Consider the following 21578-nt stretch of genomic DNA (forward strand, 5'->3'; position numbering starts at 1 on the left):
ACCTTGAACAGTCTCCCTGCGTGTTTGGGGAAGAATGAAATAGTAGTCTGGTGAGCTAACTAAAAGCCTGAGACCAGCTTGTAGCTTTGCAGCCTAAATATTACGATTGAAATCTTCACTGACTTGAGTGAACATCTAGAAGGTGGGATAGGCTTTTGCGGAGGGCAAGAACACAGTTCAGAATGATGTCTGAAGAATGATCTGTCCTGCCGTATGAGGGAGATGGGCTTGGGAAACTCAGGAGGCCGTTGCGGCTTTTGTTTGAAGTTTTCGGGCCTTAGCCGTAGGCTTTAAAAACAGAAGGAAGGATCAATGTGAAAAGTAGATATACTAATATAAGGAGGAGCAACAAGATTTTAGTAATAGCTGGAATCTTTGTGTTTAGGTCTTAACAGTGCTGTAAAATGTGGACAACTGGTGATATTCTTGATTAGACCTAGAGAATTTGAGGATAACGTGGAATCGTAGTTTAAAATTTAGTTTGCTAAAATAAAGCAGTGATGCTCATGTTGTTCTAGGGGTCAAGGAAACACATAATTCTCCTCGGAAAGGGAGCTACTGCAGTGCTTAAAAATACTCAGACTGTAGTGATAGTGAGATGAGTTTCATTCTTAGAAAATTATGGAGCACTTGTCATGTGGCAAGTACTTTGCTAATAACTGTGGGCTTATGATGATGATAAACAGAATCCCTGCCCTGCCTGGCAGGAGATTTGGGTGGTAATACAGGTGTCACTGGGGGATGGCTGATGCCATGTTCTGGGACATGCTCTCTGACCCAACAGCAAGAGCCCTGGACCACAGGCAGTGTGCCCCTTTGAACATGGGGGGTAGAGGCAAAAGGAGGGCGGAACCATGACACCCCCGCCAGGCAAAAGCATCCACAGGAAGAAGCCACCAGCCAGTAGGAATGGCAGTCTCTTCAAGAATGAGGGAGGGCGCTGCCATTTTCTTGGGAGGAGTCAGTGGTAACCTTAGCAAGTGGTTCAATTCAAGAGTAGAAATTAGGTTTTCAAATGTTAACAAAAGGAGTTGATGGGGGACCCCCCGAAACCCTCATAAAATATAAGTAACGCATTTCTGCATGTTATTTAGTAAAAGCCAGAATCTTTTATAACTGTGTAATAATCCACTTGGAACACTGAATGATTGTTATTATAACTAATAATAATATTATTATGATTATGGCTACTAGTTATCGATTGCCAGGTACCATGCAATGTCTTTTATTTATATTATCTAATTTTTTATCCTCATCTTTAAAGGGAAATAGAGTTCTTCCCATTTTACAGGTGGGACTTAGGCAAGTAAATTAGCTTGCTCAAGGTCACATGGTCAGCTCTGCCAGGCTCTGAAGCCCATGATTTTTCTACTGTAAACTGAATTAGCTGCCTCTTTAGATGGGGTAAATGGGCAAGTAAGGGCTTCCAAGTAGAGACTGACTTATGGTTGTTATTAAAGGGTTTCAGGAAAAGAAATTATTATGAAAAGCATAGAGAGGATAAAGGGTGGGTGACCTTAGCTTTTCATGTAAATCCTGAAGAACTGTAGCTCTTTCTTAAATTTTATTAGTCTTTATAACTTTTGAAGAGCATGCTAATTTTGATTACAGTTTTAAATCCAAGGAGACTAAGTGATTAGAATTTCACCTGCAGTCAAAAAACTCTTTTTTTGTAATAGTAAAAATACACTGTTGCCTGAATAGCAATTCAGAATTTCCACTCTATTACTTTGCCCTCTAGATGCATTTTCTATAAATAAGTCACAAGTTTAGGAGTCCATGGAGGAAGGTGGGCTTCTTATTACAAAACACTTTTTTTGTTCTGCATTTGAAGAGTGCCTATATCATATATTTGTTTCAGAGGAATATCAGAATCATATTTATGAGCGCTACAATCTTAACTAACCGTTCTCCCACCCTTTTGTCCCCTGTTCCTCACAGATACTTCTTGTGCCTTCAGCTGCGGGAGGACATTGCCTCAGGCCGCCTGCCCTGCTCTTTTGTGACGCACGCCCTCCTGGGGTCGTACACTCTGCAGGCTGAACTTGGGGACTGTGACCCAGAAGAGCATGGCAGTCATGACCTCAGCGACTTCCAGTTTGCCCCTACACAGACGAAGGAACTGGAAGAGAAAGTGGCAGAGCTGCATAAGACCCACAGGTCTGTAGACTTGCTTACTGGAGAGAGTGACCGTGGTGGGTCTAAATGGCTTCCCTTATAGCATTTGCTGGACATTTGAGCATAGTTGATGGGATTATTCAGTTTGCCCTTGTGGAGCTTCACCTAGTGCTAGTCAAGATAACTTGGAGTCATTGAGACAGCCTTCCATTGTCTTTATGCCTGTAATATGAGGAGCTGTGCTCATGAGACTAAATGTTTTCATTTATAAAAAAAAATTACTTTTCCCTATGATATCTCCTGTGCCCTCCTCCCAGTCCTCTCCCTTCACACACGCACGTGCACACACATACACACACGTGCACACACATGCACATACACGGGCACACATACACACACGTGCACACACATACACACACGTGCACACACACGTGCACACACATACACATACACACAGTGCACACACGTGCACACACATACACATACACACACGTGCACACACATACACACACGTGCACACACATACACATACACACATCTGAGACAAACATACCCACGTATTTGTTTGGCATTGATTATACATTTCTTCTGCCTTTTAATTATTTTTATTACCATATTTGATAAGAAAGCCAGGGAGATAATGAGGCATCAGGATTTGAGTCAGAAATGTGAGTGGTAATGGGCGTAAGGGTAGTAAATCTACAGGTGGTTTCTCTATCCACAGAAGATGACTTTTGGTTTAGCTGAGGGTTATTAATTACTTAAATAGCATGTTACACTTTGAGAACTTTTATATCTGTGAAAACAAATGGTTCTCTTAAGCATGAGTTTTTAAAACTCCCAGCTACGAAATTCTAACTTGTCCCATATGGCAAAATTGAAGTTTTCAAAAGTTTTGACTGAAATGATTCGAAAGGAACTTTCAGAGATTAGAGGGTTTTAAACAGACTACCTTCACTGACTTTTCTTTAAAAAAAAAATGCAGTATTTGACTTTAAATATTTTCTTATTAACTTCATTCCAAGTCTGTTCAGTAGACATGTATTATATAATTTGAAATTGAAATATCAGGTGCTGAAATGCCATGGGGAATATGAAAATTAACGGGACCCTGCTTTCTAGGAGCTTAAGATTTGTTTAGTTGGGACATGTCAGGTGTAAAATCAAGCACAAGTACTTCTGATCTTTAGTATCGTCAGTCGTAGTGAAATAAAATTAAGGAGAGAATTTGTCTATTTCAGAAAGATGAAATGACTTTCTATTTTTTTATTCTTTTATTTTTAAAGTTAATTTATGTTGTACCCACTATTGCTGGGGCTTTTTCCCTAGTGGAAAAAAATGAAAGCAACTTTCTAAGATAAAAAGGGTAAGTAAGGGTGGAGGGACACATCCTTGCAATGAGTAGGTTCATATTGGAGGATCTTAAGAGAAAAATGCTGGACGTTGAGAGTTGAGCCTTCTTCCCTGATTCCTCCTTGTCTGCACATTTAGCTGGGCTACTCCCTCCACCCCAAACTCTCCAAGCTCATGCACCCCTTTCTCTATTTTGGTTACATTTGCTTTGCATCCACCAGTAAGATAATATTGTTTCTTTTGATTCTTAGGGGTTTATCTCCAGCACAAGCTGATTCTCAGTTCTTAGAAAATGCCAAGAGGCTTTCCATGTATGGAGTCGACCTGCATCATGCCAAGGTACTGTGAGTGTAACGGAGAGGTGGCCTCTTTCCGGTCTGTTGACTAAAGTTTTGAGAGGGCTCCAGTTGTAGACTAGCCTAGTTCACTTTCAGAAAAGGCTCCTCACCCTCACCCAAGGGACTCTATTTCTTTGGGGTTTCTAATTGTGGGGTTTATGCTTGTGGGGAGGGATCATTGATTCTCCGTCTTATTCTTTCTTCTTTTCCCAGTCTTTTAAGTTGATACCCTTTCATATATACTTCTGGGAAGACTCACCTTATCAGCCTTCTTTACCCCTCGTCCTACCTTTATTCTGTCCCAGCTTTTGCTCTTGCAAGTGCTGCCTCTGTCCCAGCCCCGTCTCCCACCTGTGTCCTGGGACAGGAGAGCAGCTCTTAGCCACCATGAAAGGGCAAGGCAGCATGGATATGACCACTTTCCGAAAAACTGCCGGTGAAGGAGCCCTAGGGTTGGGCTTTTCCCTACAGGTCTGTTGTACTTCTTGTAAGATAAACTGTGCTGGCCCAGGCTCCAGGCGGTTAGACCTTCTGTCCCATGTGAGCAGTGGGAAAAGAATGGAGTCATGGAGGTCGCTGATAGGAGAGGCAGGGTTTGGTGATGAAGATGCCAGTAACAAGCGTCACCTACTTCATGATCCTAGTTTGGACGATCAGGTAGTAGGGAGAGTCGGGGCGGGAGCAGTAGGTGGAGAGTACAAGAGGCAAGATGAAAGATGCATTTGGTTTTGAAAACTATGTCCAGAGTCGGCTCAACATGCAGAGGGAACCTCTTGTTGCCTGCTTTTAAAGGACCCGTCAGTCCCTTGGTGAAGTTAGGAAGCCCAGGTTATATGATTTGAGAAATCCCTAGGAAAGCCTATCACCCAAAGGTATCTTCCTTCCCTTGGCCTCAGATTACTAATTCTTGCTTTTGTGTTAATAGTACTTCATATTTGCAAAGCACTCCTTTTTCCTCTGTGCCTTCCTTTATTCTTTAAATATTTTTCCTTATTACAAAAGTAATACATCTTCATCCTAGAAGATAGAGGTGAACAGAAAAATATAAAAAGACTGAAATGTCTTTATGCAGAAACAAGCACTGTTAGTATTTTGGTATTTTCTTGTTTTATTTAAAAAAAAAAATCTGAGCAGTTGTACTCACATTTTAAAAATGGGATTATGCCATGAGTATTATTTCATAAACACTTCTCCGTGTTAGTAAATAGTCTTGGGCAGCAACATTTTTAACCGCTAGGTGCTGAATACCCTTAATTTTTAAAAGTGCTTTCACTTACACTATCTCATTTAAGGGTTGGATGTTTTTGTTTTTACAAAAACTACATAAAACAGAATGCGTATGGCTTGTCACGCTATCTGGCTTGTTGCCTCAAGCCACATAGTGTAAAGTAGTCCCATCTGTGTGATGTCTGCTGATAAATCCTACTAGGAGGTAACACAGATCTTCTCCACACTTGAGTGTCTTGTAGCTCATTTCTCTGTATGATGGGGACAGGCAGGCTGGGTTAGCAGGCAAACAGAAATGAGGGAGGCAGGACAGAGCAGATTTGGTATCAGAAAGACTCCCAGAGCCCATCGCTCCTGTAAACCCTGTTATTCTTGCCACACGTGAATCTTACATCTGCTGCTTTTGTTGATCATTAGTGAGAAAGCAGTCCTTAGATGACAGTCCTGGAAGGTTTCAGGATTCTTGTTTTTGAAGTTGTATGTTAGAAAAGTAAAAAAGCTGCTGGTTTTGTTATAAGTGTAATTTCAGTTCTTGGGGTGTGGTTAGGAGTAGATCACTTAAAAAAAATCAGAATAACACGCATTCATTCAACTGATCATCTGGTGGACTTAGATGATATCTGATGCGCAAGATATTTGTAGCCCATGGGAAAAAAATCTGTAGCAATGTAAGAGAACTTTTCATGTAGTTTAAAGTTTTGTGCCTTTATACATTTTTCATCGCCTTGAGATCATATTTAACAATTTATTTTTAATTAATATTTTATCGTCAGAAGAGTCCTTAATGGCACACGTATGTTAGGACAAGGTGAGGGTGTTGAATAAAAGGGCTCTTGACAAAGATAGAAGGAAACCACAAGAGTAGAATGATGCCCATGAGCTGGTAACAGCAGCTCTCCTAACCCCTCTGGGTGTGGGGGGGCGGGGGGGTGAGGCAAAGAGTAGCTGCCAGAACCCAGGGGAGAGATCTGTGTGGAGAGGACTGTCTTGAGAGGAGCCGCAATTGTCAAGGATATAGCCACCCTGATGCGACCACACAAGGAAGGAGTCTGGGTATTATAAACCCTGACCTCCTTGCCCTCCTCCCCATCTCTGATCTTCTTCAAGAACTTTCCCTTGGCTGAAGTCAGTGGGAGTGGGATCCTGTTGATGTCCATATGGGGTAGCTTCCTGAGGCAGTGAGCAAGGTGGAGAAGATGCTCCTTTTTTATTAGTTTATTTTCTGACTTTGTTGCTGAATGGCAGAAGTCAAATATGGAGAACTAAGGCATGCTTTTTTTCCCTTTAACTTCTTTCCCTTTATCTGTAATTTCTATTCACACAAATACTGATAATTCTAAAACAATGTGTGGAACAATCGGACCTCAACTGATTTACTTGGATCCAGATTGTGTTTATTTTTCAGTCAGATAAAATAGCTTCAATGTCCTGTTGAAAGATTGCCTCACACTAGAGATAGCTTTGTTTAATGTTTCAGATGAGGGTTGCCTCCTTATTTGTGCTGAGAACATGCTCTCTTGGGCAATCTTGCGACCTGCTCCCTGTGTCCCTGGCCAGTGATATTTTAGGCAAGCACGTCATTTGTGTCTGGTGCCAAGTTGCTTAGGCACATGTGCCTGGTTCACTCCGGCTTTTTACTCTGTTCCTAGAGAGAACTGTGGCTGTCAGGATATGGGTGAATAAAGCACCTTTATAGATGAGATTTTTAAACCTGTTCAGATGGTCTAATGTAATTTTATTCGTATATATGAGTTGTTCACACATCACAGCAGTGAATGCCATTGGCATCAGTTACCTAGTACTGTATTTCTATTTTTAAAAAAACTGAAATAAATTGCGTTAAATTGTTCTCAGTAACAAGGCAGTTGAAATGTTATAGTTTTATTAACTTGAACCTAGACTATGTGGGGTTTGTTTCAGCATATTTTGTGAGAATTTGTTCCATGTTGTTAATCATTTCTGAAAATGTGAATATCTCTGAATAATAATCTTCAATTTTCCGTATCTTGAATGAGATCTAGTTCTTCTCTTAAAGATATTTGAATATTGTATATATTAGATCTTCAGCCACTACTTGAAATGTGAGGAGGCAGTTTTTTACTTTTGTCTGTAAATGTATTTGATTTTTAAAAAAATCTTTCAGGCTGGCGATTATTCTAGATTGTCATCTTTTCCAAATTAAAACGCCGAGGAAAGAAAACAGTAAGTTCAAGAATAGTCTATAGTCCTTTGAAATATGCCAGCCAAAGGAATGTTGTAATGAGAACGGGATGTCAGCAGTTAGTGTTATTGAAAAACTGCTTGAAAGAATTCAAAGATTTCAACACCGTCAGCCTAGAAGAGAAATGTTCTGTGAGGAGTTGGTGTTGTCCAGAATATAGGTGTTACTTAGCAGCTGTTAGCTAGCATAATCATCTGAGATAAATTTGCCTACAGTAAAATGGCTGACTGCACCTTAGGGTAAGCCGACAAACTGTCCCCAGGGGCTGGAATAGCCTCTAGGAAACATGTTTTATATCCTGTATCTTCAGGATGTCTAAATTCAGGTCTATTTCCTTTCCTCCCTTTTAGCTCTTACAGCTGAGCTCGAGGGCATATGAGTTAGGCCTTTTGAAGAATGTTGTGTCCTGTAGTCATGTTGCCATATCTCAAATCTGACCCCTCAAGAGGAATATCTAGGTTTAAGATGTGTTGTATGTCCTACTGTTTCTATTAACTTGTGTACTGTCACTGCAGTTGAAATACAGACCTGTTAAATTGGCATTCCTGATCGTGGTTTGAGGGGGCTCATTGACTTCCCTACCTATATAACTTTCACAGCCCTAACCATGGTCAAATGGCTTATGCTTGGCAGGACTCAGAAGGCGTGGACATCAAGCTGGGCGTGTGTGCTAATGGGCTTCTCATCTACAAAGACAGACTGAGAATCAATCGTTTTGCTTGGCCGAAAATCCTGAAAATCTCCTATAAGCGCAGTAACTTCTACATTAAAGTTAGGCCAGCAGAGGTAAGCAGAGTCATGTAGCCCTTGGCATACCTAATCGGGCTTTGTCAGTGTTCTCCTTTATGGCCACGAGCTACCAGAATTCTTTTCCATTGAATGTTAAGAAAATGAACTATTATTTATTCCTCCATGGTAAAAAAAAAAAAAAAAAGAGGGTTTTTGATGATAAACTTGCATATATGTATTCCTGTTGATTAAAAAAAAAAAAAAAACCAACAGCCACAATTTCACAGACAAGGAAAAGTAGTCAGTGCCTGCCACATCTGGTGGGGGGCTCATTTTTCTTTTTTCTTTGCATCAACTAAGTGGTCAAGATCGATAGGAAGGTGGTAAAATGAATTTTAGTGGATATTGAGGGATAGCTGATTTATGTCAGTAGTTGATATTTGCCCTTTTTCATGAAGAACAATTACTTCTTAGTGAAATATCTGAATCCATGTTTTTCAGTAGCTTCTAATCAGCCCTTAAGAGATATGCTGATTTGTTTTATGGATTTATTCTAGCTGGAACAGTTTGAGAGCACCATTGGCTTTAAACTGCCAAACCATCGGGCAGCGAAAAGGTTATGGAAAGTGTGCGTGGAACATCATACTTTCTACAGGTAATTTTGAGAAAACAGCTTGGGATTCATGAAAACAGCTCTTGGTACCGTCTAGATCCTAGGAGGGGGCAGTGGATAGCGTGGCAGACGCAGCCACAACTGCTTTATGGTTCTTTGCTCTCCCTCTTCGTGTATCTGTTTCTGTCACCATGCCATGCTAGTCCTGGCTCAGAACTGCTCTGCCTCTGCAGTGGTCCCCCACTCCATTGCCCTTCCACCACCATACCCTCCCACCCCGGCTGCCGCTCTTTCACTGTCACTCACCTTAGGCTTCGCTTAGTTGCTCTTATCAGCTCCCTCCTGTCTTACTTCTTTCCCAACCAGACCAACCCTGAACCCTGTGCGCTGTCCCTTTGCTACTTTGTCAGGAGTGTTCTCCCCCCTAAGTCCCTGTCCCTTTTTGCACATCAACCTCCAGTCTCCTGGTCCTGGATGAGTCCTGTGTCCCGACCTCACCATTTCTATACCTGTGCTACCACGTGTTGCTTTCAATAGCATAACTATCCAGGTAGACAGTGCTTTGGGTTGGTGCAGTTGCAGAGAGATCATTTCCCACATCAGCTGGATCCTAGTGCCACCATCACAAATATTCCTGGTCTTCTTGAGCCCCAGGGCACCTGGGCCCCTCTGCTCAGATGCCCTTCATTGGAGGGTATGCTGATAGTAGATACTGTGGGTCATGAGCATTCTTGGTTTCATGCATCTTCTCTTTTTGTCTATAATTAAGCATCGTTTCCCTCTCCCTTCATTCATTCTTTTCTTCCTCTCCTGTCTCAAGAAAGAGCATATATAGAACTTTTATTCCTCTACCTTGATCCCTTGTTTCATGCCTCACGTAGGATTGCGCTTTGTAAATCATGTGCCCCCAGTGGGTGGCTTCGATGAGTTCTTTGGCCAATAAACATGTCCATGTCTTGCTCCCTGAAAAACCAAAAAAACGCAGAAGATCTCCTTAGACCTTTTAGCCTCCTCTAGCTTTTGTCCTGTCTCCGTTCATACTTTTATTCAGGGGCATACTTTTTAACATTGCTTTTCTTAGCAAAGTGTGGTTTGCTGATCTTCCTTTTCTCTGTTTCCTCAGTTTCCTATTACTGCAGTCTAGATAGCTGTGATATCTAGACCCTTCATCTTTAAAGTTTTTGCTTTGCACTCTTAAGGTCTAATGCTGCCCCTCCACATACTAGATGTGTGATTGTAGGTAAGTTACTCAACCTTTGTGAGTCTCTCCCTTTCATCATTTGTGTGATGGTGGTAATGATAATAGTGCCTATATTATAGGGTTGTTGTGAAAACTAAATGATATAGCTCACGTGAAACAAACTTAGAACCATTTCTGGTATGAAATAATGTTTATCATTATCATCATTATTCTTAGTTTGGTAGCATAGTGTGCTATTTATTTTCAAAACTGCTCTAATATACTCATTTCAGAGGAGTCATGTTACCATTGACTTAAATCACCAAAAAGATTCTTTTAGAGAAAGCTCATAAATGTTTGTGGTCAACACTTTTTTGTTTTGGTACTAGTTTCTGTTTAATTGTAGCTTAATTGCTTAAGGACTTCTTTGTGATCAGAAAATTAATCTGTAAGCTAATACTTTGTGTATGTGGTCACCAGTGCCAATTGGGCAAGAAAACACTCTATCTCAGTTTGACATAAACAGAATAAAAATCCTCTAGTTAATGATTTTCCCTCTTTTGCATTATGACTTAAATCTGCCTTTAAAATATTTTCCTTGGATTTCTTGGATTTATATTTTTTGTAAACTGGAAGAGAAAATCCTCATATGGAGCTGCTCATGCTGGGAAGACGTGGCCTTTGGTTGAGATATAGTCAACTGAAGTGAACCTGCAGAAGGGTACCAGATAACCCAGTCTCACTCTCCTGTTTGCCTCTAGTCTTTTTTTTTTTTTTTTTTCTTTTTAAATAATTTCATTTTATTGTGGCAAGATCACTTAACAAATTTTAAATGTATAATATATTATTATTGACTGTAGGTACAGTGTTGTATAGCAGCTTTCTAGAGCTTATTTATCTTATTTAATCGAAATTTTTTTGCCTGGTGATTAACAACTCCCCATCGTACCCTCCCTCCAGCCCCTGGTAACCACCATTCCAGTCTTTGATTCTGTGAATTTTGACTATTTTGGATACATCATATAGGTAGAATTATGTAGTACTTGGCTTTCTGTGTCTGGCTTGTTTCACTTAGCATAATGTTCTCAAGGTCCCTCCTTGAGATGGGCCATTCCATCTCAAGGATGTTACATTCCAGAGTGTAACAGGTCCATTCTGTTACATATTGCAGAATTTCCTTCTTTTTTAAAGGCTGAATAGTATTCCATTGTATGTATATCCTGTATTTCCTTTATCCGTTCATTTGTAGATGGATGGTGAGGTTGTTTCCATATCTTAGTTATTGTGACGTGGTATAATGGACATGGGAAGGCTAATATCTCTTTGAGATCCTGATTTCAGATCTTTTGGAAAAATACCCAGATGTGGGACTGATGGCTTATATGGTGGTTCTATTTTTAATTTTTTGAGGAGCCTCCTTACTGTCTCACGTAGCTTCTGTACCATTTTGTATTCCCACCAATAGTATGCAGGGGGTCTCAGTTTCTCCACATTCTCGCCAGCACTTGTTGTCTTTTGTTTAGTTTTTAAAATTTTGTGGTGGAGCGGATATTTCCTTTTCGGTCATGATGCATGTTTCTCCTTTGAGATATTTTTTAGAAATGTCTCTTTTTGTCCACTTGTTGATCTCCCAGTACCTACAGAGCACGCTTCATGAATGGATGATAAAACAAATGTGATTTAGCCAACTTGTTTTTCAAGGAGAAAGAGCATTTCTTAATTACTGCACTGATGAGCTTGCCAATGACCCTTTTTTCTATACATCACTGCTTTCTTACACAGCATTCTTAGACCGTAGCTAGCTGGATTGCAAGGTAGGGAAACCCACCATGTTCAGCCCATCAGGAGACAGTGCATGGTAAATGACCACATTTCTCACCCTGCCCCTGTGCTCATCATCAGTGTGCCGAGACATTTCATCTTTCAGTGCCTCAGATTCCTTCACTGTTAGAGAAAGAGATTACAGAGCACAGATAAGAGTTAATTTCTGGTCTAAATGTCTAGTATTCCAGCTTTCTAATTTAAGAATATGGAGCTTTTTCCAAAGTACAGTTTGAGGCACTGACGTCTTCAGATTATGCTTTCTCAGCAGCATCATCTCTGTCTCCTTTGAAAATCTTTCGGCAGAAAAGTGTTTCAAGGAACACTTCTGCTACCCTCTATGGCAAGACTAAAGCCAAGAGTGTATTAGTTCTTTTTTCATCAGTCTCATTCTAACACTTTGTTTTCCTGGGTTAATATGATTGAGAATCCTGAATTGATGGGGGAGCACCTCTTGTATTACTACATGTAGCTTTACCTTGACTTGAATCTCTTTTCATTGCTTGTTAAGCAGAAGATTTCTAAAAGTTGAGCAGAAATGCTAGTAATACTCGGAACGGTAAAGAACTCTTTAAGAAACCACTCTTCTTTGGATAATGATAGGAAAAATTTTGGTGGAGTTCTCCATATTCTGGAATTGTCAACTGCAGTCTTCTTATTTAATACATTCTCTAAGAGCTCTGGGATTATCTTTTTTGTTAAGATGTTTTGCCAGCTCTTCATCAGGCAGTGAAGGCAAGATAATTTCAGTTGTATACCGGACAAGATTGGCTCATTTACTAAAACCGTGCTTTCACATAAGTCTGGAAGTACTTGCCATCAGGAGTTGTACTTCATTCATTACGGACCTGGGGTTTAAGCAGTAGAATTGTGTTGGCAAGAAAGGGTGTTGGTCATCCCTACAGATCCACTGTGTGCTGTGTTCTTCATGGGACAGCATCACTTGATGGGACACATTCCTGAGTTAGATGTTCTTTCCCAGAGAAATAGACATAAATATTAAGAATTACTAATGGTGATGGATTGCTACTTGGCAGTTCTGGCTTGGAGCAAGAATTCAGACATATGTGTTTATATAAATGATTTAAGTTAATACAAATAAATAACCTTTGATATACACTGAAAACAGCTGCGTTTTTGCTCCGGTTGAGGAAAACATTATTCATGAATATGTGAATGAGGATTTATTCATCTTATCATTATCATAAAGCTCTGTATATAGGAGGGTTTATAAATAATGTTGATTTTTATTAGAAAGTTTAGGCAGCATTTTTTGGACCAAATAATCATACTTAATGAAATGAGATATTAAAATATATAGTTTTAAAGTTAAAAAGAAAATCCATAAAGTCTAATTTTGTTCCCTTTTTCCCCCACAGGCTTGTGTCTCCAGAGCAGCCACCAAAGGCCAAGTTCCTGACCTTGGGGTCCAAATTCCGCTATAGCGGCCGTACCCAAGCGCAGACCCGCCAGGCCAGCACCCTCATTGACAGGCCGGCACCGCACTTTGAACGCACTTCTAGTAAGCGGGTCTCCAGGAGTCTAGATGGAGGTAAACACATTTATTAGGATTCTGGATTCCATTAATCTTTCTCTAATCCAGTGGGATCAGAAAATGTTGATCTACTTATTAATAAGATCCCCAGAAATACCCTAGAGGGAGAGCCATTTTTTTTTCCTGAGTAAATAAAATACTATTACTTATACTCATAAGAAAATAATTTTATAGTGTTTTGAAGTTGTCATTCTGAACCTGAATTTTCTTGGCACTGTAAATACACACAAATATTAGTTGAGTTCTTGTTGATGAGATGTTGGACAGATGTTTTTACTGGTCTGACAATCATATATTGTGATATATGTTATGTGACTTAATTTCTTGAACTTGTTAATTAATGGCAAACATGTAATTCCAAGGGTTTTTGGTGTGATAGCATATATAGAACTTTTATTCAAAGGAACGTAAAACATTCATTGCATCATCACATTTTTGAGTTTAAAACCCCTTACTAAAGCTTAACAGACATTCTAGCATATGGGAAACCATTCACAGCTTCAAACGATTAGTTTAAATACAGTGTTTAACGAAAAGGAAATATAGTGTGTTCATCTGTTCTTACACCCAAGGGGAGACATGTATAAATTTGTATAAATTTTTTCTATTGGAATTCTCATTAACTACATATATGTAGTTTTTTAATAAATTACACATGGAAATAAATTGATGTTGCTTCCCTTCGTTTTATATATATATCTTATTACCTGTTTAATTTTGGGTTAATAGCAGGTTTCCTATAAAAGAGCTAGGGTTAATTTTATATTAGAACGCTTTAAAAAATTTTTTTTTCTTTCTACCTAATAACAAGTAATTGTTATGGATACCTTTCTACCAGAAGTAGTTCTCCAACATTTTTTGGCTGATGAATCTCAAAACATATATACAAAAATAGTAATGCTAAATTGGAAAATTTCTATTTTACTACTGTTTATCAGCAAAAACCTGTTTTTGATTGTTATTACTGATATCTTCCTGAAATATGAACTTGAACAACTTATGTTTCAAATAATTAGCTAAACAGATTGGATATGCTAATAGATAAAAATCTTCTCTCGGTAGTGAAGGATTGACACTCCTTGGCCTTGATCTATTTTTCCTGGAATAAACTTAGAAAACAGATCCAGGCAGACACACAGAGATACTTCCCAAGTTTTGTTGGTGGGCATTTTGGTACATATAGTTATTGAATCTTGCTTCTGGAGAATCTTTCATATAGTTTTATGAGACCACAGAAAAAAATGTGCAACAGAATCATAAATTGTGGTTCAAATAAATGTCCACGTTCCCAAATGCAGTGATTTAAATTTAGTGAATTATTACTGCATGATAGTTGTCAGAGTATCTTTTAGCTCATCAACAACTGAGTACTTTTTCCAAGTAAATCCAAAAAATGTGCCCGGTTATGTAAATATTTCTCAAGTCTTGCCCCTTGTCACAGAGAATATATACAAGTGCTGAATAAATGTGATCAGTGTCGTTTAATGCCTGAGAGAAATCATTCCTCTTTCTAGAACACTGTCCTTTCTAGCCTTTGTTTTAAACTATGAGGTTTTTATAACTCTTACGTTGCGAATTTTAGAGCTTAAAAAGAGCAGTAAACCACTGCTTTTTCTTTGAGGTATATAAACTGTGCTCAAGGAAGCTCACCATCTTGTATGGGCAGTTAGCGCAGAGGGTTATAGTGGGTCCGTATCTGAAAACAATGATTTTCACAAGTAAAAGCAACAAACATGGCACAGTAATCCATTATTTTTCCTTTTGTGTTTTGGACACTGTAATTCATCAGATGGGCAAGCCATCAAAAGGATTATTGTGTTGTTGTGAAAAATAGGAGGCTTTTCATGCCAGTACATGACCAGACAGCTAGGGAACTATTTGGATAGGGCTTATGTTCTTTTTTTCCCCCAGAGCAAAGCTAGGCTGTAACCTGGTACTGAGCTTTATTTTCCCCACCACACCATCAATATACCTTTTTTTGTTGTTGTTGATATGTGTTATGTTTTCTTTCTCCTGTTTTTAAACAGGCTATTTAAATATATAAATATTCTTCACTTTAAGGTTTGACAAATTAAGTCTTTTAGTGATTATGTAGAAAGTAAAAATCAATGTGATATCTAAAGATCAAATATCAAAATAAAAATCGATCTAGGATAGCTATTTTAGAACAGTGAGATTCCAAGATTGCACAATCAAACCAGAAAGGAGGCAAATCAGTCATTGAGAGCACTAAAACCCCGGATGCATGTGAGAGCAGGGGAACTGATGATTTCCTGAAAGTGGAAAGTATAATCAGGGGCATTACAGATTGGGTCATCAGGAAAGGAAGGCATATCTGAGGAAGAACCATTTCAGTTGAGACTTGAAGGATGAGAAGGAAGCAGCCATGAGTAGAACAGGAGATAAAGCATTCCAGGTAACAGGAGTAGCAGGTCTGAAGATAAGTTTAGGGACAACTTGATACATTCTAGGAACAGAAAGAAGGCAAGTGTAGTCAGAGCTGACTAGTGATAGGGAGAGGTAGGCTGGGAGCAGGTCACACAGGGCCTTGCAGGCCACATTCTCTTGGTGCCGAACGTGGTTTTTATTCTAGGAAACCATTGAAGGGTGTGTGTTGTACATACATACACATGTGTACACACTTATACAAGCACATACGTGTACAGTGCTATCTTTAAAAAAAAAAAAATCACTTGATGCCATGTCCAGAACAATTAGAGAGGATGAGAGAGGAAGCTCAGGCCGACTGGTCAGGAATAATCCTGTGAGAGTCGCGGTGGTTTTGTCTCAAATGGTAGTAGACCTATTAGCCATTGGCACCATAGGTTCTGTGCCTTGGGCCTGTAAACTTCTCAGGGTTCTACACGGTTTAAGACCTGACAAAAATTATTAGCTGCAAACTGAAATCATTAAATGTTTAACAAAAGTATGCAGGGTCAATATTTTGCCAACTTCATTATGTAACTTTAAATTGGATATTCATTAAAATTTTGATATCATTACATTTGAAGCCATTTCTAGGTCAGAGTTTCTCATTTTGCAGTACATCTCTGAGTATAATGGGTGCTTAGAAACCGTAATCATAGGTTAAAGAGTTACTCATACTCATATACTTTCCAAGGAAAAATTGTTAGTCTTTTTAAAAGTTAAAAAAAAACCCTAGAAAATAATTCTATTTAATGTACGGTGTGAATTCATTTTAATGTTTAATATGATTTGTTGTGGGCTTTCCAAAGTATGAGTGTTTAAGAGCCGTGAAAGTCTTAAAAGGGACCTGGGTGGTAAAATAGAGATGGAAGGAACTGGCCACATTTAGAAATACATCCAAGGACTCTATTGGACTTGCTGGTTGTTGAGGGGTAAAGGAAGAGACTTCAAGGTATCTGACTTGAGTAACTGGGCGCAAGCATGAGAGTGTATTTGGCAAAAAGTCAAGACTGAGAAGAAGGAAGTTTTGGACAGGGCAGGTGAGGGGTGTGGATTAAGAGGCTTCTAGTAACACATGGATTAGAGGTCTAGGTGTTGCCCAAGTTCAGTATGGTGGGTCACACACAGTCTCTGCCCTCCAAGAGCTTGCAGCCTAAAGTTAAACACTGGGCTTCCCTAGGGGCATGGGGCCAGAGCAAGCCACACTGTGTCAGGAAAGCGCTTTTTATGCTGGTGAAATGACCTCAGTGGTTTCTTCTTTGGGGAAGGAACTACAGATGGACAGAGGCTTTTGCCGGTTGCTACTCACTTTGCCTTGTTGAGATTTGAGGCCGTCTTGGGTTGATCTGCCATATGACAGAAATGTCAACACGATATATGTTCCTGCACATCTGTAGGATAGACGAAGGGAACACATAAGGCCAGATTTGCTAAGGCAGAGGGTTTCTATGTATTAGACTTACTGTAGGTCAAGTTGAGGCATTCAGGAGGGAGGTTAGAAAAATGAAAAATATTAACATAAACATAGAAATTGATTCTCTAAAATCTACTCTTACTGTCTTGTTGCAGTTTCGACTGGTGTTCTAATTAAAGGTCCCTTTATGGAGGAATTCTTAAAACTTATTGAAGCAAATCATTTTAATAACTAGGTAATTATTTGTTGCGATAGGTAGATTCAGAAATAAGTTCAGGCAAGATTAAAGAGACTCCAGAGAATTAAACTACTACTCACATTGTAATTCTGACTTAGTGCCCTGACTCTGGTGTTTCATCTGGTCTTAGAGCTCCTTCTACTGGCCAATTCTATGATCACTGTCTCTCCTTCAAAAATCTGTGACTAGAGAGCTTGGTCTAATTTATTGGGTTACAATTCAGAATACTTCTAGAGTTTATTAAAAGTTTAAACATGAGTTTATTTGATATGTTATTTTCATGATCAAACAGTGTCCCCGTTTCTATTAATTGTCTGTAAGGTGCCTGTTTATCTGGGAAGGGGGGGCGTTCATCAAATTTTATCGCTTAAGTGTTCTAAAGCAATCCGTATGATCATTCTCAACTAGCTCTGATTGGTATTGTGGACCGAAGTCTTACGAAGGATTTCCCTGGCCCTGCTGGGGAGCTTTCAGCACGTGGCCCTGGAGCTGTGAGCCCTGCTGTGGTACAAGATGGTGATGGCAGCAGGGACATTAGAAGCCCAACTAAAACCCCACATGTGCAACTCACTGAAGGAAAGGTATGGTAAATTACTCGAATACGTGGCTTTAAATGTGTACTTAGACAAGAGGCTGTCTATTGCATTTGTTGTTTCAGAACTCACATATCTTTTAGAATCAGTCATTGTATGTTCTGTGTTGATAAAATTTCCCACTTTTCAAATATGTGTATGCTCTTGCTGGTTTGGACTGAGTCTCTGACCTTTTTCTGGTTGTTGTTCAAAGCAAAATATTTCAGCGTAAATTACCTTAATGCAAGCAAGTAATTTATTGGTCTTTTGTCCATCTTTATAATCATCCTATTTAATTAAGCCCCCAATTGTAAAAGCTGTGATGATTTGAAATTCATATTTGGTTTGTTTCAAGTAAAGTTTAATGTGTAGCCTATGTCTTGATTATTTTATTGTAGTATTGACTTGAATTTTTTGAAAGAAGAAAGGTGGTCTTTATGAAAAATATGATTTTTCATTAATAATCTACCACTGATGAAGAAGAAAGTTTTAAGTAATTGTTTTTTGAATACTGAGTGAGAAGGTGGTGTGTTGCTTTCAGTCTTTGGTGCGTATACCATAGTGAACAGAGAAGTAACCTGTGTTGTGTTTTCAAACTTGTCGGGGTTGTTTTATATTACCTTGGGCAAGTATAGTCACTTAGAAGTTGATTTGAAGTGGCTTTGAGTTCTTCAGATCTCTTTTCCATGTCTGCACAAAGCAACTTTTGAATGGGTAACATTGGAAGTAAACATGAAAAAGAAATGAAATCATCCTGTGGATTTATAATGTTTTCAAAATTTTAACTTTGAAAAATTTAAAGACGTGCAACATGAATTTATAAAGAACTTGCTAGATGAGGTAACTGCCAGTGTCTCAGGATTTCCTGCACTGACAGCCCCCAACCGCAGCAGAGAGGAGGGCTCGGGCACCATGGGGGCCCTGTCTTATGCTACAAGGACAGATGCTTCTGGTAGCATGTGCCATCAGATCCTCTTCATTCCTTTGTTAAAAAATTTGTGAATATCATATTCCACAAAGGATTTGGTTAAAAATTAGTTTAGAATAACAGGAATCACAGCAAACAAGGTATCTATCAATAACTGAAAAGTTGTCAGGATAGGTTACGATTATGCTACCAAGACACCCAGGAGTGGCTACTTACATCGGAAACAGGAGAGCTGAGAATCTCAGAAAGTCTGTGTTCCATTCTGCCTAGATAATGTGATACAAAAGAAAAGTTCTTTTAAATTCCAAGGGAAATTCTGCCTGTTTTTGGTAAACGACTGGCCTTTTCACTAATGCTTTCAGTGTTTGTCAGCGACCAGGTTCAAAAGTAATAATGCTATTTGAGTTTCATAGGATCCGTTTGCAAGCAGTTGAAAAATAATAATTAAATCAACCTATTACCTATAAATTGTATGTGATAAAAGTAGTCCAGTTTTCCTGTTTTATAAATGGATCGTTTAATTCAGTTTCTAATGACACTGTGTTAATACAATCCTTCTGAGTAAACGTTTTCACTAACTACCCATTTCTTCTTCTCTCCTCTTTCTCTCTCTTGCTTTTGGTTCTTCTTTGAATGTATCCGCTGTGTAATTTCACATTCAACCATGGGTTTGCTTGGAGAATAGCTTATTTCCATGTGCCCACCTTCACCACTCATCCACTGTGCTTCATCTCTTTCCCCAAACGTGTTGCCAGCCCCTGAAATGGACTTGCTTTCAGACATTTCGGAGGAAGACCCCTTTGGGGAGGCCGATCAGCTCACACTAGGCAGCTTAGAGCTCCCTTCCACGGGCGAAACGTCAGAGCAGGGGGGTTGTGATTCTGGCTTGGATCCTCTTGAAGCCCGTCTCGAGACTGACTGTCCTCCCGCCCACGAGAAGCCTCTAAAAGAGGCTGAGAGCAAGGATTCAGAGTTTGGGTACTTCTTCAGTTTCTGCAGACGCTTTCCACCTCGCTTCCCCTCACTGCTCGATGAGGCTGGGTACCTTGCCTTCCCCAGCCTCCCCAAGGTCTGGGTCTCCTTCCTCCCCACCGACGTCCAGCACTATGTTCCCATCACCTCCCCTTTGTTCCTTCCCTCCCTCATCCTCATTTTTGGGCTCCTTCTCTCTGCTTCTCAGTCAGTGCCTTTTTCTCTCACCTTTTCCCTTCCTCTGGCTCTATCCCTCTACTATCTGGAGGCAAAAGCCACTTCCTTGACTGTTTCTTATGACTGTGACTTGAATGACAAAACGGAGGAAGAGGAAGCAGTTGCTGGCTCTCCTACATGAGCTTTAAATCTGTGCGGTCAACAACACTCCACTTCGTCTTATACCCTTCCTAATGTAGAGTGTAAACATGTGCATAAATTCCATCACTGGTTAACCTCAAAAGAGTATGATCTGCACACTTCCACACACATCCTTTTAGCACATGAGAAATAAGTGTAATTAAACACTTCCCCTCCACTGATATTAATTGACTAGGTCCACACATTCTAAGTTAAGAGCAAAGTTGTAGGATTATTTTATAAATACCTGAACCATACTAGGCCATAAGAACAAGGAGAGGGGGACCTATGTTGCCCTTAATAATCTGTTTTGGGTCTGTCCATTTTGCAGATAAATGTTAATGCTGTTCCTTTAGGATGGAAACTTTATTTTGATATAGAACTTAGGATGCACTGGACATAACTGTAATCGATATGTATTAGTAGAATTCCTTAGTGTTATTATTTCTCTGTTAGAAAGCCAAGCTTGTTCTTGCATTTTTGAGGATGCATCTGTGACCTTTACTCCTGACATGCATAGGTCTAATCTCAGAAACTCCTTGTCTCCCTATTATTGTAGCATTTGGAACCCAGATGAAGTTCAGGTAGTTTGTTTTCTTTTCTTTTTTTTAACTCAAAATCATGTATTATATAAGAGTCACCATCACGTATTTTGTAAGGAAGATACTATTCTGTTATCTTTTCTTTAAGAAATATGTGTGAAAAATGAACCATAGTATTTTGAAAATTTAGACTCTGTAGCACTAAGGTTGGACTGGACCTCTTAGTGTTCTTTTATTTAAAGTTAGGTGTCTGGTTTGATCTGAGGATTTTTGCCCCAATATAGGACTACCTCTGCAGTACTAAGCAGTGCTCACATGTGTAGTAGTTTTTGATTTGTTTTGCTAAATGTGGTCTGGGGACTTAGTGTCCCATATCCGTGGTTACTATTAATACATAAAATAAATCACAAAATTTAGAGCAAATCTAAAGAAAAATGTGAAGATAATTAGGCATAGTGGGAGAATCCATGATTCCTGAAGGTTACCTGAAGAATGCCAGATCGACATTTTCGAGAATTAAGTGCTGACCAAGGAATTGGAAGATGATTATTAGCAAATTGTTGAGTGGCTGTGTCTAATTTTTCCCTGCTGATCGAAAGATACTCTGAGTTCCCTGCTTACCTCTCAAAAATGCTTGAATAGTTTAAAAAAAAAAAAAGCACTTTTGAACTCTCGGATTTGACACTGGCATTACAGTAAAGAAGAAAAAGAATATGTATAATCCTGCTATAAATGAACATGTAAAGGTTAAACTATTTTCCTTTGGTATCTGAACCAATATTTTTCTTTTATGCTATTCCCTTCCATGAGTCAGTAGTCATCAGTATTTATGTTAGTTTTAAATGTACAGATTAATTCTTTGGGTCATTAGATAACTGAGAATTGTCCAACTATGAAAAAATATTCTTAAAGAATTTTATGAAAGAAAAGTGGCTATAAAATATAAGAATGTTTTTAACTACCCACCATTTTA

General features: G+C 39.2%; 1 protein-coding gene across 17 annotated transcripts in view; it reads left to right on the plus strand.

The window, feature by feature from the left end:
* EPB41L2 (erythrocyte membrane protein band 4.1 like 2) overlaps positions 1-21578 on the plus strand; it is a 210451-nt gene that overhangs the window by 147907 nt on the left and 40966 nt on the right. For all 17 annotated transcript variants that reach the window (XR_009702871.1, XM_061207161.1, XM_061207155.1 and 14 more), the window contains exons 7-12: positions 1942-2160; positions 3723-3810; positions 7891-8043; positions 8544-8641; positions 12980-13152; positions 17643-17815. Coding sequence is in view for 16 of the 17 variants with exons in the window: in XM_061207161.1 (XP_061063144.1) it covers positions 1942-2160; positions 3723-3810; positions 7891-8043; positions 8544-8641; positions 12980-13152; positions 17643-17815 (904 nt within the window). In the remaining variant the exon portion in view is untranslated. The remainder of the gene's footprint in view (positions 1-1941; positions 2161-3722; positions 3811-7890; positions 8044-8543; positions 8642-12979; positions 13153-17642; positions 17816-21578) is intronic.

The sequence above is a fragment of the Eubalaena glacialis genome, chromosome 12 (genome assembly GCF_028564815.1).
Source record: "Eubalaena glacialis isolate mEubGla1 chromosome 12, mEubGla1.1.hap2.+ XY, whole genome shotgun sequence".
Classification (NCBI taxonomy): domain Eukaryota; kingdom Metazoa; phylum Chordata; class Mammalia; order Artiodactyla; family Balaenidae; genus Eubalaena; species Eubalaena glacialis.